Source organism: Oncorhynchus kisutch, linkage group LG13, assembly GCF_002021735.2.
Source record: "Oncorhynchus kisutch isolate 150728-3 linkage group LG13, Okis_V2, whole genome shotgun sequence".
Classification (NCBI taxonomy): Eukaryota; Metazoa; Chordata; class Actinopteri; order Salmoniformes; family Salmonidae; genus Oncorhynchus; species Oncorhynchus kisutch.
Genome location: NC_034186.2, coordinates 33532997 through 33550538, shown reverse-complemented (window position 1 = coordinate 33550538; position 17542 = coordinate 33532997). Strand labels below are relative to the sequence as shown.

Below are 17542 nucleotides of genomic sequence, written 5' to 3'. Positions count from 1 at the left end.
CCCGGGCTTAGATGAACATCAAATCACATTGAACATACAAAATAGCGTGAACTGTGACATGATAAAGGTATGATAACTGAGGACTAAAAAGTTAGTTTTACAACACATGTATACGCCACACACTTACATATGTAAACATAACACAACCACACACATACCTGCTGTAGGACGTTGCGCTCCCTCAGAGCCATTAGTCTGCGGTGGAGGTCCACCAGCTCCTCTGTGTAGGCCTGAAGAGGATAGTGGAGAACTGCTTAGTGAGTTAACTATTATTAAAACCGGTCCATTCAGTATGCGATTACTGATTAACCAGTATTGTCCACTGCATCTATCTCAGTGAGTTGTACACCAGGAAGAATGTGGAGTGACAATCTAGACTAGTGGTGATAAAGCAGTACTGTAGAATTTGAACTAGAGTATATTGAACACTGCACTGGTAATATAATTACTTGATACAGATGTATCAAGAGAAATAAGAAAAAAGGTAATAAAGTGTGAATATTTACCCTTCCTACCTTGTCGTATCCCTTCTTCAGCACCTTCTCTGGGCGGCTGCAGATGTCTGGGCTCTTCCTGCCCAAGACCTGCTCAGACAACACAGAGAGAGAGGTGGAGGGGGGGACAGAGGGATAAACAGAGAGAGGTGGAGGGGGGGACAGAGGGATAAACAGAGAGGTGGAGGGGGGGGACAGATAGAACACAGAGAGAGGTGGAGGGGGGGACAGAGGGATAAACAGAGAGAGGTGGTGGGGGGGGACAGAGAACACAGAGAGAGGTGGAGGGGGGACAGAGGGATAAACAGAGAGGTGGAGGGGGGGAACAGATAGAACACAGAGAGAGGTGGAGGGGGGGACAGAGGGATAAACAGAGAGGTGGAGGGGGGGGACAGATAGAACACAGAGAGAGGTGGAGGGGGGACAGAGGGATAAACAGAGAGAGGTGGAGGGGGGGACAGATAGAACACAGAGAGAGATGGAGGGGGGGGACAGAGGGATAAACAGATCAGAATGGGAAGGATGGTGCTTTAGGAGAGCAAATATTGATACCACACAGTCTGCGTGTGGTGCTAGGAACACTTGTGGTGCTGGGAATACAGAACCCACTGCTTAGCCATCAATGATAACTACCATTAATGACTGAAACGTCAACACAGTACATATGCAGAAAGTAAAGTTGGTTGCGTGAGTAACAATCCTTAATGATGCCACTTCATCAGGGCGACAATGGAGAAAGCCGTCCTGGGAGAGATCCTCAGAGTCTGTGTTTTACCTTGTTATTGGAGGAGCTGTGTTTCTGTGGAGGCGGCGCCGGGTCTCGACTGGGGCGGTGCGAGCCTTCACTGCTGTCACTCTCGCTGTCCAGGCTCAGTCTGACAGGGAACAGTAGGGTAAAGGTCAGACAGCGCTCATTGTGCCCTGTTTAGCGCAGGGAGCCTGGGTTTGTGGGTGGGAACACATGTTTTGGTGAAGGGATTAGCTTCAAATCTGGGTTTGTGTTCACTCAACTAAGACCATATAAATCTTTACAGATTTCCTTCAAAAAAAATGGAACCCCTATAAAAACAGTGAACACATGTATGGGCTTATGTGCTACAAATACTGACCCACTGTGTCTCATAACACAAATATCCATAGCTAAAGATAACTAATTGGAGAAGCATCATATGTGAAAAGAAAGAGAGCAACAAACTTGGAGATATATGGAGCATTAGAGAGAGAATGAGAAAGGAGAGACACAGAATCTTACCGAGAGTCACGGTTGGGCGGGTTGGTCTTGACAGGCGTCCCTTCCTCTGAGCTGCTGTCATCATCATCTGACCCCTCGGACTGTAGGTCCTCCACCATAGAGCGCAGCGGGCCTCGAGTAGATTTACACACCAATAGAGAACATTTGCTAAAATGTACATGTACGCATCACAACCATCAACTAAACATCTGGATAGCTTAGTCTAAAAGAAAAACAAACATGAAATCTCCAATGGATGTAGATCCCAGTCAAGAAATGGTCATAGAGAACTTACCTTGGCCTTGTTTCTGTCCGGGCTCAAAATCAGACTCTGAGCTGGAGTCAGAGCTGGAGCTGGAGTTAGAGGGACTGGAGGGGACTGACTGCTCTGATTTGGAGGAGGCTTCATCCTCAGAGTTGGAGTTGTCAGACTCAGGCAGTTTCTTGGGCTCCTTGGCCTCCTGAGTGTCGGCCCTGCTGCTCTTGGGCCAGCGGCCTTTCTCCTTGGGGGGTTTCTTCTCTGGGTAGCCTGGGATGACTGAAGATGACGAAGAGACCCGGGGAGAGGCTCCGGTGAAGAGCACTGCAGCTGTCCCCTTAGATCCCTCTGAGCTGCCCTTCTTTGGCTTCTTGGCACTGGGTTTTGGAGACTCCGCAGTGGAAGGCCGCTTCCCGGGGGCTTTGGGCTCCAGTGGGCCCCCACCCCCAGCCCCCCCTCCTTTGGGGGACATGCCCTCCATCTTGGCCTCCTTCAGTGTGAGTTTGGGCTCTTTGAAGGCAGCCTTGGGAAGGACCTTGCCCTCGTCTTTAACTTTGATCTCCGCTGGCTTCTTGGAAGAGGAGGATGAGGGCTCACGGGCACTCTTGCTGCTGCCCCCTCCCCCGTCGCGGTCGCTGTCACCCTTTGACGCCGCCTTGCTCTCAGAGTCTTTGCGGGGGCGTTCGCGGTGCTCCTTGGTTAGCTTGTGGGGCTTGGGCCCTTTACTGCTGCCTCCACTGCCCTCTTTACTGGGCTCCTAAAGACAAGGACAATAGGACGATATTAAACACACAATCACTTTCAAATGGTTGCTGGTATGGAATAATACGTAGAGTGAAGTTGGGCCCATACGCTCCACCACATACACATCTTTATTTGTTGACAATCAAGAAAGGTAAGAGCATTTAAGTGTGCTTTAATCTCTCTATATTGTCTACACTGAGTGTACAAAATATTAAAGGACACCTGCTGTTTCTATGACATAGGCTGACCAGGTGAAAGCGATGATCTCTTATTGATGTCACTTGTTTAATCCACTTCAAATCAGTGTAGATGAAAGGGAGGAGATCGGTTAAAATAATGATTTTTAACTTGAGACAATTGAGACAGATTGTGAATAAGCAAGACAAAAGATTTAAGTGCTTTTGAACGGAGTATTGTAGTAGGTGCCAGGCACACCGGTTTGTGTCAAGAACGTCACGCCGCTGGGTTTTTCACACTCAACAGGTTCCCATGTGTATCAAGAATGGTCCACCACCCAAAGAACATCCAGCCAACTTGACAACTGTGCGAAGCATTGGGGCTCCCGAGTGGCGCAGCAGTCTAAAGCACTGCAGCTCAGTGCTAGAGGAGTCACTATAGACCCTGGTTCGATTCCAGGCTTCATCACAACTGGCCGTGATTGGGAGTCCCATAGGGCGGCGCACAATTGGCCCGGGTTAGGGTTTGGCCGGGGTGGGCAGTCAATGAAAATAAGAATTTGTTCTTAACTGACTCGCCTACTTAAATACAGGTAACATTTTAAAAAATTGGAATCAACATGGGCCAGCATCCCTGTGGAATGCTTTAGCAGTCTGTACGGTAGCACCATGGTGTAGCCGGTGGACAGGTAGCTTCTGTCCTCCTCTGGGTACATTGACTTCAATACAAATCCTAGTAGGCTCATGGTTATCACCCTCTTCCATAGACTTCCACAGTAATTATGACAACTTCTGGAGGATGTCCTCCAACTTATCAGCGCTCTTGCAGCATGAACTTACATGTTGTCCACCCAATCAAAGGATCAGAGAATGAATAGAGTACTGAAAGCATAAGCTACAGCTTGCTAGCACTGCAGTGCATAAAATGTAGTTGACTCAAAGGGAGAGAAAGACAATAGTTGAACAGTTTTGGTGAAAAAATGAATTTCTTCTTGTAACTGCAAAACTGCTTACTGACTGTACACTAACATTACTGTATGATTGTAGCGGGTTTACTAACGCGTTAGTTCTATTAGCTATGTTGACTATGACGTTACTTTAGCTAATATGGTGACAACGATGTAGGCTGTGTGTAGCGGTTATGATATGGTTTGCCTGAAAGGTTTTTTCGCCTGGCCACATACAACTGATGTGCTGTGCATTGAAGTCCGGCAAGCGAAGGGGAAAAAATATGAGAAAAGTGCATAGATGCGAGAAGGGATACAATGTGGCTGATACGAAAGTGAACTGTGTTTATGCGTGATCAGGGGTGTATTCATTCCGCCGATTCTATTGAAAAGAGTTTCTTAAAATAGAAGCAAGCATAATGGCGATAAACATAAGAGAATTTGAAACTCTCATTTGTAACTGTTGGACTAATGGTTACACCCTAGATCAGCTAGATGCAGGCAAGTGTGTGCAAGGTCACCATGTGTCACCATGTTGTGCATTTTCATTCATAGGCCAGGTTGTAGCAACCTCATAAAATGTGAGTACCATGTAGTAGCCTAAACCTATCACTGTTACATTGTACTGGGTGAATGGAATATAAATGACAGTCATTCAATATGCTTTAATAGGTATAAGGCCATGTTCATGAAAAAAAAGAAGTGTGTCCTCATCTTAATATGGCAGGCACGCACGCACACACACACACACACAGTTGAATTTGGAAGTTTACATACACCTTAGCCAAATACATTTAAACTCAGTTTTTCACAATTCCTGACATTTAATCACAGTAAAAATTCCCTGTTTTAGGTAAGTTAGGATCACCACTTTATTTTAAGAATGTGAAATGTCAGAATCATAGTACAGAGAAAGCTTTTATGTCTTTCATCACATTCCCAGCGGGTCAGAAGTTTACATGCACTCAATTAGTATTTGGAAGCATTGCCTTTAAATTGTGTAACTTGGGTCAAACATTTCAGGTAGGCTTCCTCAAGCTTCCCACAATAAGTTGGGTGAATTTTGGCCCATTCCTTCTGACAGAGCTGGTGTAACTGAGTCAGGTTTGTAGGCCTCCTTGCTCGCACATGCTTTTTCAGTTCTACACACAAATTTTCTATGGGATTGAGGTCAGGGCTTTGTGATGGCCACTCCAATACCTTGACTTAAGCTATTTTGCCACAACTTTGGAAGTATGCTTGGAGTCATTGTCCATTTGGAAGACCCATTTGCGCCCAAGCTTTAACATCCTGACTGATGTCGTCAGATGTCGTTTCAAAATATCCACATAATTTCCTAAGTCATGATGCCATCAATTTTGTGAAGTGCACCAGAGTCCCTCCTGCAGCAAAGCACCCCCACAACAGGATGCTGCCACCCCCGTGCTTCACGGTTGGGATGGTGTTCTTCGGTTTGCAAGCCTCCCCCTTTTTCCTCCGAACATAACGATGGTCATTATGGCCAAAAAGTTATATTTTTGTTTCATCAGACCAGAGGACATTTTCCCAAAAAGTACAATCTTTGTCCCCCATGTGCAGTTGCAGTTCTTTGCTGTTGTTCTGGGATTGATTTGCACTTTTCGCACCAAAGGAGACAGAACGCGTCTCATTCCTGAGCGGTATGACGGCTGCGTCGTCCCATGGTGTTTTTTCTTGCGTACTATTGTTTGTACAGATGAACGTGGTACCTTCAGGCGTTTGGATATTGCTCCCAAGGATGAACCAGACTTGTGGAGGTCCACAATTTTTTTTCTGAGGTCTTGGCTGATTTCTTTAGATTTTCCCATGATGTCAAGCAAAGAGGCACGGAGTCTGAAGGTAGGCCTTGAAATACATCCACAGGTACATCTCCAATTGACTGAAATGATGTCAGTTAGCCTATCAGAAGCCATGGCATAATTTTCTGGAATTTTCCAAGCTGTTTAAAAAGCAGTCAACTTAGTGTATGTAAACTTCTGACCCACTAGAATTGTGATAGTGAATTACAAGTGAAATAATCTGTCTGTAAATAATTGTTGGGAAAATTACTTGTGTCATGCACAAAGTAGATGTCCTAACTGACTTGCCAAAACTACAGTTTGTTAACAAGACATTTGTGGAGTGGTTGTTTTAAAGTTTTAATGACTCCAACCTAAGTGTATGTAAACTTCCGACTTCAACTGTATCTATATTTTTAACGAGGCAAGTCAGTTAACTTTTTATGGCTGCAGGGGCAGTATTGTGTAGCTTGGATGAAAAGGTGCCCATTGTAAACGGCCAGCTCCTCAGTCATAGTTGCTAATATTTGCATATTATTATTAGTATTGGATAGAAAACACTTCTAAAACTGTTTGAATTATGTATGTGAGTATAACAGAACTCAAATAGCAGGCAGAAACCTGAGAAATTCCAATTCCTGTTTTTTTCTTCTTTTTTTCCGGAGGTGGCAGATTTTCAACCAAGCTCTCATTGAAATTACAGCGAGATATGGATGAGTTTTAACTTCCTACACCTTCCACTAGATGTCAACAGTCAATAGAACTTTGTCTGATGACGAATGTGAAGAGGGGGGGGGGGGGGTCGAATGACAGGAAATAGTCACCACTGCCACGAGTTGACCATGCATTCACCAGGCGCGTTCACAGGGGAAGGACTTGCGTTCCACCGCTCATCTGAAGTCATTCTAAATCTCCGGTTGGATCGTTATTCAAGATATATGTAAACAACATTCTAAAGATTGATTCAGTACATCGTTTGACATGTTTCTACATTTCGTCACGTTATAGTGGACGCGCTTCGTGACTTTGGAATTGTTTACCAAACGCGCTAACCAAAGTAGCTAATTGGACATAAATAACGGACATTTTCTAACAAATCAAACATTTATTGTGGACCTGGGATTACTAGGACTGCATTCTGATGAAGTTCATCAAAGGAAACATTTATCATGCATTTTCTGGTTTCTGTTGACTCCAACATGGAGGCTAATTTGGCTTCTGTTCTGAGCGCCGTCTCAGATTATTGCATGTGTTGCTTTTTCCGTAAAATCTGACACAGCGGTTACATTAAGGAGAGGTATATCTATAATTCCATGTGTATAACTTGTATTACCATCTTAATTTATGATGAGTATTTCTGTTGATACGATGTGGCTATGCAAAATCACTTGATGTTTTTGGAACTAGTGAATCTAATAAACCAATGTACACAGATTTTTTTTTTTACGTGAACTTTATCAAACAAAACATGCATGTATTGTGTAACATGAAGTCCTATGAGTGTCATCTGATGAAGATAATTCAAGGTTAGTGATTCATTTTATCTTTATTTCTGGTTTTTGTGAATGCTATATTTCGCTGGAAAATTCGCTGTGCATATTGTGGTTTGGTGGAGACCTAACATAATCGTTTGTAGTGCTTTCGCCGAAAAGCCTATTTGAAATCGGACACTTTGGTGGGATTAACAACAAGATTACCTTTAAAATGATATAAAACACATGTATGTCTTAGGAATTGTAATTATGAGATTTCTGTGGTTTGAATTTGGCGCCCTCTATTTTTACTGGTAGTTGTCATATCGATCCCAGGATTGGGATTGCAGCCATATTAAGAACAAATTCTTAATTACAATGACGGCATACAGGGGAACAGTGGTTTAACTGCCTTGTGCAGGGGCAGAATGACAGATTTTCACCTCTTCAGCTTGGGGATTCGATCCAGCAACCTTCCGGTTACTGGCCCAAAGCTCTAACCGCTACCTGCCACTCCATATATCCTTCAGAGAACCCAGCTGATCCATCACTACCCTAATCACTCTACTGTCAATGCACTCTTAGCCAAAGGCTCACCGGAGAACTGCCATTCACCTTGTGTCATTCTTATCATTCCACAACATGCATGTACGTATCCATACGCAAAACATAGATCGTCCACGTTAATACTATGATAATTAAACAGATTTGATGTTTTTAATCATGCCTGTGTATTTGGGATGATCTGTGACCCAGAACATGGAGTGGAAGTCCAGCTGGATTAATGAAAGGATCACATTATATGATTAAAAGCTGGGGGAACAAAAAGACACACACACCCACACAGGGTTTCCCGTCCCTTAACTCAACTGTACTCTACTATACTCTACTCTCCTATCCTCTGTTGTATTGACTGGTTGAGCAATACTTTACACATTCCTACTCCTTCTTATCGGTGTAGTAGGCGAGGCATGGTGCTAACCTTTGACCCGTGGGAGGTCTTGGTCTTCTTGGGGTCTGAGAAGGCAGACAGTGGGATGGTGGGGAGCATGGGGTAGTCTGGACTGGGCCTCGACACTGCCTCCGTCCCTTCCGGCACCACCATAACCTGAGAGACATAGAGAGGCAGAAGAGTGAGGACAAACAACACGGTACATTCTCTTGCCATTCCACTACAACACTCCCCACTCATCCCACATGCATCCCTTTCCCCATCTTACCCCTCCAGCCTTGACCAGCTTGCGTCTGAACTCCCGTGTGGGGTTGTTAAAGGTGAGTTTCTCACAGCGCAGGTGATTGACAGGGGGGTTCCCCTCCAGGTTCAGGAAGAGGTCATAGTTGAAACACACCTTCTTAGGCTCCTCCTGTAAATAATAATGAGTTCACATATCTAGTCAGCCCTGCGCTGCCGAGCCCTGTTAAGTCCTTATCAGCAGCATTTTATCAGCTAACAGTAAGAATAGCCGATACCCTGCAAAGTTAATAAGAGGCATATCTGGAGTGCACTCACTGATAAGCGCTAACATTCCACATTGGGAGAGAACAGGACATTTTGGTAAACAAACGGATGCTTTCCGAACATGCCAGGAGTCAGAGTTACAGATAAAAGACAGAGGCCAGTAAAAACATTCCCAGCAGACATGCCAGATAAACTGTAGGCCCTTTTAAAACAGGACCTACAGTGACATGAGGTGCAGACAGACAGTACACCAGCCAGACCAGCAGCCAAAGGCCCATTACTAGCATGACCAGTGTCACCACACATAGCCGCAGTATCACTAGCATGACCAATGTTGGGTCTGCAGTCCAAACACTTAAAAGACACACCCTATCCCCTCAGCCCTCAAATTAAGTAGACACTTCTGATGATGTATCATGACATCTGACGATATACAAGGGGCGAGGGAGGAAGGAATGATTTTTAAATGGACCGCCCTTGCCAGGAAATTCGTCACGCGTTCATCCTGCGATGATTGTGTTTTCAACTTGTGTCATGACGGTGGCCTGGGGGGTTTATGACAGTCATAAATATCTCTTCCCCCCTTTTCCCTCTCTCTACCCTACTGATATTACATTTGCAAAACCCTTGGTTAACAGAGATTCTGGGAACATCAGAAGGTGGGGGGAAATTAATTATATTCTGGTAATCCGACCAATTGAACATATGTGGTGGTACTTAATGAATATGATGTCAGTTCGGTTGTCATCCGAGACATTCTCATCAATGATAAGATGACAAATTCTACAGTGGAAAGTCTACACATCAGAGTTATCGGATTCACATGGAATTGTTGTTCAATTTAAATGTTTGAATATGAAATTATTCGTGATGGGATGAAATGTGATTTTAGCTTCTAAAATGTGAGATTTGTGTTTTCATAAGATAGGGCTCTGCTCAATCAGTGGCCCGCCCCTATGAAGGGACATGGGCTATAAAACTTTTCATACACGCCCTCCTCTCCCTTCCTATATAAGCCCTTGACGACAATATAACCTCATGTTCCGAGGATGTGGGGAAGACGGGTCCAATGTCAGAATGGTTCAGATAATAACTACAGAACGAAGCCAACATCAGCGTGAGCTTTGGTTGTGAATGGTATGAACTTTGAACTCTTATTCACTACAGAAGTGTTACCTCCTGGCAGTTGAGTTAGCAATAGCCGCTGAAAACGAGGGTTAGGAAGGAACAGACAGAGTATTCCGTCTATCACACAACGACGTTACTACAACGTAGCCAATTGACAACCAGAGACATTCTTCAAAGGACCAAGGACTCGGTTGGACAACACGGCCTTCCATCTACCACCAATCTACCGAAGCGCAGCTCAGAGTAAATATTTATTGCATTTTCCTTTTCCAAATGGGCGGTAATCTAGAATGCATAAGACACTATTTCCGATAGCACAGCTTCGCCCTTTGTTCCTCAGTCTTCCCGCTCCTTCACTCAAACCCAGCCCCTTTTCTTTTGTGTAACAAGCTGTCATATCTGTTCCGCCCGCTAGGGACGTTTTTCTTTATGACGTAATTTGTAATCAGGTTATGTGTAATTCTGTGTGATTAGTAAATAAATAAACCCAATTTTGTATTGCCGATTCAACTTGTTAGCCAGGGTTGGTGCAGATAACCAAGAATTTACAACTTTCAGATGAGACTGAATTAAGATGACGATTAATATTGACTGCTATTGATGCAAAATATTACTAGGTCTTTAAGAGTTTATTCGGAAGATAACAGCTCTATAAATATTATTTTGTGGTGCCCCGACTTTAGCTAATTACATTTACATGATTAGCTCAATCAGGTACTATTAATAAATATTATTAATATTATTTTATAGAATAGCAAGTCATATCACTTAATCCAGCTTAGCCAAAGACACGACACTTGTAACTGCTTTATATGCCCTACAGTCAATTATGATTGCATATCTACTAACATTAAATATATAATTATTAATATGCGCCTACTGTACGATAGCTAGCAAAATATTTAGCTAATTAACGTTAGCCTGCCTAGCTGGAACTTCTGAAGGAAAATTTGCAATTTCCAAAACCTAACTAAACAAAAACATCATTACTTTTACGAGACGTGTTTGTGCCATCATGTGCATTAGTAGCACAATTTAACTTATTTTCATTCGTTTTTACACTTGTACATTGACTCCATATTGACATTGTGGTTTTAATTGTTGGCTGACTTTTCTTAGCGGATGTACAATTGTCACAAACTGAATTATGGGGAGTTTCAGGCCCCGAAGTGAACACAATTGTACACTCGCAACCTCGACTAAAATCGAGGGCTGAGGGGCTTATGTTGCAAACTTCCCTTGTTTGGCTAATCATTTGGATTCCACCAAGGGCATAAGGTGAGGGTAAGTGGACGAGGGTGTGTCTTTTATGAGTTTGAACCGCAGCCCTGGTGTCTCCACACACGCGGTCACATGACTAAAAGCAGCAAATGAACCACGTGCGCACATTGAATACCAACCAAACGACACAAATATTGATAGACTCAAAAGAAAGAAAGAAATACTATTCAGACTGTGCCAATTAATATAAACAAGCCATTGTAGGAGAACTATATCAGATTTGATTTCAGGAAAGGCTTAGAGCACCAGAGAAAATCTTATCCATTAGGAATCCCATGTAACAGTAGCCCACATTCTGAGGGATAGTGACACTTAACATAGTACCATTACAGAGGCTGTGACTGAGCTCTCACCTTGTTCTTGAAGTAGACCTCGATGGGCATGAGGAACCCAGCGTAGCCCGACTCCTCCACTTTGTATGGTGGCTCCTTGCATACTGAAGAGACAACACAGGCACATCAGCCCCATACATTCAGTTGGATAACATCAATGGTCATTGCTAGAAGGCTAATGGGGAACTAGCTACAGCCTCCCTGGGAGAGCCAGTCATTACAACCTAAAGCTTGTGGGAGCCACCATGGGCCGTAACCATAATGATCACCGCCATGGGCCGTAACCATAATGATCACTTTCTAGGGAGTTTTTCCTAGCCACCGTGCTTCTACACCTGCATTGCTTGCTGTTTGGGGTTTTAGGCTGGGTTTCTGTACAGCACTTTGAGATATCAGCTGATGTACGAAGGGCTATATAAATAAATTTGATTTGATCACCGCCATGGGCCGTAACCATAATGATCACCGCCATGGGCCGTAACCATAATGACCCTAAGCTTTACAGTGACTCAATGAGGTGAGATGTGCCTGGTCTGGAGAAGAGTAGTAGGCAATGCTCTATAGTAGTGGTCGACCGATTAATCGGCATGGCCGATTTCAAGTTTTTATAACAATCTGTAAAAATCGACATTTTGGAAGCCGATTATGGCCGATTACATTGCATTCCACGAGGAAACTGCGTGGCAGGCTGACCACCTGTTACGCGAGTGCAGCAAGGAGCCAAGGTATGTTGCTAGCTAGCATTAAACTTATCTTCATATAATCACTAGTTAACTACACATGGTTGATGATATTACTAGGCTAACTAGCTTGTCCTGCGTTGCATATAATCAATGCGGTGCCTGTTAATTTATCATTGAATCACAGCCTACTTCGCCAAACGGGGGATGATTTATCAAAAGCGCATTCGTGAAAATCGTTGCCCGAATGTACCTAACCATAAATGCCTTTCTTAAAATCAATACACAGAAGTATATTTATTTAAACATGCATATTTAGTTAAAAATAAATTAATGTGTCACTCCTCTTGCGTTCATTGCACGCAGAGTCAGGGTATATGCAGCAGTTTGGGCCACCTGGCTTGTTGCAAAATAATTTGCCAGAATTTTACATAATTATGACATAACATTGAAGGTTGTGCAATGTAACGGCAATATTTAGACATAGGGTGGCCGTCCGTTCGATAAAATACGGGACGGTTCTGTATTTCACTGAAAGAATAAACGTTTTGTTTTCGAAATTATCGTTTCCAGATTTGACCATATTAATGACCAACGGCTCGTATTTCTGTGATTATTATGTTATAAGTCAATGATTAAGTCTATGATTTGATAGAGCAGTCTGACTGAGCGATGGTAGGCGGCAGGAGGCTTGTAAGTGTTCATTCAAACTTTACTGCATTTGCCAGCAGTTCTTAGCAATGCTTGCTTCACAGCGCTGTTTATGACTTCAAGCCTATCAACTCCTGAGATTAGGCTTGCAATACTATAGTCCATAAAAGAACATCCAATTGTCAAAAGTATATTAAATACAAATGGTAGCGAGAGAAATAGTCGACGCGGCATAATTCCTATAATACCTAAAACTTCTTAACTGGGAATACTGAACCACCAGCTTTCATATGTTCTCATGTTCTGACCAAGGAACTTCAATGTTTTTACATGGCACATATTGTACTTTTACTTTCTTCTCCAACACTGTTTTTGCATTATTTAAAATCATATTGAGCATGTTTCATTATTTATTTGAGAATAAATAGATTATTTATATATTATATTAAGTTAAAATAAGTATTCATTGCTCATTCAGTATTGCTGTAATTGTCATTATTACATATACACACACACAGTTGAAGTTGGAAGTTTACATGCACTTAGGTTGGAGTCATTAAAACTAGTTCTTCAACCACTCCACAAATTTCTTGTTAACAAACTATAGTTTTGGCGGTTTGTCGGTTAGGCCATCTACTTTGTGCATGAGACAAGTAATTTTTCCAACAATTGTTTACAGACAGATTATTTAACTTGTAATTCACTGTATCACAATTCCAGTGGGTCAGAAGTTCACACTAAGTTGACTGTGCCTTTAAACAGCTTAGAAAATTCCAGAAAACGATGTCATGGCTTTAGAAGCTTCTGATAGGCTAATTGACATAATTTGAGTCAATTGGAGGTGTACCTGTGGATGTATTTCAAGGCCTACATTCAAACTCAGTGCATCTTTGCTTGACATCATGGGAAAATCAAGAGAAATCAGCCAAGAACTCAGAAGAAAATTGTGGTCCTCCACAAGTCTGGTTCACACAAATTTCAAAAGCCTGAAGGTACCACGTTCATCTGTACAAACCTTAGTACGCAAGTATAAAAACCATGGGACCACGTAGCCGTCATACCTCTCAGGAAGAAGACGAGTCCTGTCTCCTAGAGATGAACATACTTTGGTGCGAAAAGTGCAAATAAATCCCAGAACAACAGCAAAGGACCTTGTGAAGATTCTGGAGGAAACAGGTACAAACGTATCTATATCCACAGTAAAACAAGCCCTATATCGACATAACATGAAAGACCGCTCAACAAGGAAGAAGCCACTGCTCTGACACCACCATAAAAAAGCCAGACTACGGTTTGCAACTGCAGATGGGGACAAAGATCGTACTTTTTGGAGAAATGTCCTCTGGTCTGATGAAACAAAAATAGAACTGCTTGACCATAATGACCATCATTACGTTTTGAGGAAAAAGGGGGAGGCTTACAAGCCGAAGAACACCATCAACAGTGAAGGACGGGGGTGGCAGCATCATGTTGTGGAGGTACTTTGCTGCAGGAGGGACATCACAAAATAAATGGCATCATGAGGAAGGGAAATTATGCAGATATATTCAAGCAACATCTCAAGACATCAGTCAGGAAGTTAAAGTGTGGTCGTAAATGGTTCTTCCAAATGGACAATGACCCCAAGCATACTTCCAAAGTTGTGGTAAAAAGGCTTAAGGACAACAAAGTCAAGGTATTGGAGTGGCCATCACAAAGCCCTGACCTCAATCCTATAGAAAAATTGTGGGCAGAATTGAAAAAGCTTGTGCGAGCAAGGAGGCCAACAAACCTGACTCAGTTACACCAGCTCTGTCAGGAGGAATGGGCCAAAATTCACCCAACTTATTGTGGGAAGCTTGTGGATGGCTACCCAAAACATTTGACCCAAGTTTAAATTGTTTAAGGCAATTCTACCAAATACTAATTGAGTGTATGTAAACGTCTGACCCACTGGGAATGCGATGAAAGAAATAAAAGCTGAAATAAATCATTCTCTCTACTATTATTCTGACATTTCACATTCTTAAAATAAAGTGGTGATCCTAACTGACCTAAGACAGGGAATTTTTACTAGGATTAAATGTCAGGAATTGTGAAAAACAGAGTTTAAATGTAGTTGGCTAAGGTGTATGTAAACTTCAACTGTATATATGAACATTTTGAGGAGGATTCACCTTTACAACTTTGTCTTGACATCCTCTCCTCAAAATTATAATATATGCAGTTGAAGTCGGAAGTTTACATAGCCAAAATAATTGGTATCGGCGTTGAAAAATCATTTAAAAAATAAAATGTAAATAAAAAATAAATAAAAATCGGTCGACCTCTACTCTATAGGCCTTCTGTGTGTGTGCACATCACACTTCCATAGAATAAATGTAACAGTATTGGTTAACACAAAGTTGTCAAGGTAAATCCTCTCTCCACTCCCCAAACAAAAACAAACAAAGTAATAACAGAACCAGTTTGAGGCAAGTTCATTTGTGTGTGTGCATGAGTATGCTTTGTCCAACCCACCTCTCTTGGGTTTGGGGAAGCTCTCATGTAGCCGGAAGACAACCTTCTCCACAAAGTGCTGTATGTCCCCAGTCTCAGGCCCTCGCACAAACACCATCCAGTCGTGGGTGAAGCCCTCCGAGGTCACCTTCTTCCTCAACTGGGCTCGGTGTCCTAGCTCCAGCTTCACCTGCACTGTGCACTGCAGACACAAGGTCAGACATACAGTGCCTTCAGAAAGTATTCCCACCCCTTCCCTTTTTCCACATTTTGATGTTCGAGCCCCAATTTAAAACAGATTAAATTTTGATATTTTTTTGTCACTTGCCTACACACAATACCCCATAATGTTAAACTGGAATTATGTTAACTCAGAATTATTTTTTAAATTAAAAATGAAAAGCTGAAATGTCTTGAGTCAATAAGTAAGTATTCAACCCCTTTATTATGGCAAGTCTAAATAAATTCAGGAGTCAAAATATGCTTAACAAGTCACATAATAAATTGCATGGACTCACTGTGTGCAATAGTGTTCAACATGATTTTTGAATGACTAGCCTACCTCATCTCTGTATCCCACACACACAATTATCTGTAAGGTCCCTCAGTCGAGCAGTGAATTTCAAAACAGATTCAACCACAAAGACCAGGGAGGTTTTCCAATGCATCGCAAAGAAGGGTACCTATTGGTAGATGGGTAAAAATAAAAAAGCAGACATTGAATATCCCTTTGAGCATGGTGTAGTTATTAGTTACACGTTGGTGTATCGTATTGACACCCAGCCACTACAAAGATACAGGCGTCCTTCCTAACTCAGTTGCTGGAGAGGAAGGACAATGGTGGCCAATGGTGACTTTAAAACCATTTTTGTTTTAAAGTTTAATGGCTGTGATAGAAGAAACCTAATTGACAGAGTGAAAAGGAGGAAGTCTGTACTAGAGATCGACCAATTAATCGGAATGGCCGATTTCAAGTTTTCATAACAATCGGTAATAGGCATTTTTGGACGCCGATTATGGCCGATTACATTGCACTACACGAGGAGACTGCGTGGCAGGCTGACTACCTGTTATGCGAGTGCAGCAAGGAGCAACGGTAAGGTGCTAGCTAGCATTAAACGTATCTTATGAAAAACAATCTTAACATAATCACAAGTTAACTACACATGGTTGTAGATATTACTAGTTTATCTAGTTTGTCCTGCGTTGCATATAATCGATGCGGTGCCTGTTAATTTATCATTGAATCACAGCCTACTTCGCCAAACAGGTGATTTAACAAGCGCATTTGCGGGGGAAAAAAGCACTATCGTAGCACCAACGTGTTCCTAATCATAAACATCAACGCCGTTCTTAAAATCAATACACCAGTATATATTTTTAAACCTGTATATTTTGTTAATATTGCCTGCTAACATTAATTTATTTTAACTAGGGAAATTGTGTCACTTCTCTTGCATTCTGTGCAAGAGTCAGAGTATATGCAGCAGTTTGGGCCGCCTGTCTCGTTGAACTGTGAAGACCATTTCTTCCTAACAAAGACAGCCATCGGAACGGTTCCGTATTTCACTGAAAGAATAATTGTTTTGTTTTCGAAATTATCGTTTCCGGATTTGACCATATTAATGTGTGTTATTATATTATAATTAAGTCTATCATTTGATAAAGCAGTCTGACTAAGCAGTGGTAGGCAGCAGCAGGCTCGTAAGCATTCACCCAAACAGCACTTTACTGTGTTTGCCAGCAGCTCTTCACAATGCTTCAAGCATTGCGCTGTTTATGAATTCAAGCCTATCAACTCCCGAGATTAGGCTGGCAATACCAAAGTACCTATTAGAATACCCAATAGTCAAAAGGTATATGAAATACAAATAGAGAGAAATAGTCCTGTAATAACTACAACCTAAAACGTCTTACCCGGGAATATTGAAAACTCATGTTAAAAGGAACCACCAGCTTTCATATGTTCTCATGTTCTGAGCAGGGAACTTAAACTTTAGCTTTTTTTACATGGCACTTTTACTTTCTTCTCCAACACTTTTGTGTTTGCATTATTTAAACAAAATTGAACATGTTTCATTACTTACTTGAGGCTGAATTGATTTTATTGATGTATTATATTTAGTTAAAATAAGTGTTCATTGTGCTTTCAGTATTGTTGTAATTGTCATTATTACAAATATATATATTTAAAAATCAGATGATTCGTCGGTATCGGCTTTTTTTGGTCCTCCAATAATCGGTATATGTATTGAAAAATCATAAATCGGTCGACCTCTAGTCTGTACAGAATGCAAATATTCCCAAAACATGCATCCTGTTTGTAACAAGGCACTAAAGTAATACTTCAAAAAATGTGGCAAAGCAATTCACTTTTTGTCCTGAATACAAAGTGCAATGTTTAGGGCAAATCC

At 42.0% G+C, this 17542-nt stretch overlaps 1 protein-coding gene across 2 annotated transcripts in view; it reads right to left on the bottom strand.

Moving 5' to 3' along the window:
• The window catches only part of mllt1a (MLLT1 super elongation complex subunit a), a 29102-nt gene that overhangs the window by 4651 nt on the left and 6909 nt on the right, over positions 1–17542 (bottom strand). The window contains exons 2-10 of one of the 2 annotated variants that reach the window (XM_031786060.1): positions 15150–15330; positions 11341–11423; positions 8340–8483; positions 8102–8227; positions 2021–2741; positions 1747–1858; positions 1270–1369; positions 507–584; positions 159–230 (exon numbers count right to left, since the gene is read on the bottom strand). In XM_031786060.1, coding sequence (XP_031641920.1) covers positions 159–230; positions 507–584; positions 1270–1369; positions 1747–1858; positions 2021–2741; positions 8102–8227; positions 8340–8483; positions 11341–11423; positions 15150–15330 — 1617 coding nt within the window. The remainder of the gene's footprint in view (positions 1–158; positions 231–506; positions 585–1269; positions 1370–1746; positions 1859–2020; positions 2742–8101; positions 8228–8339; positions 8484–11340; positions 11424–15149; positions 15331–17542) is intronic. The other variant, XM_020499022.2, reaches the window with a different exon arrangement.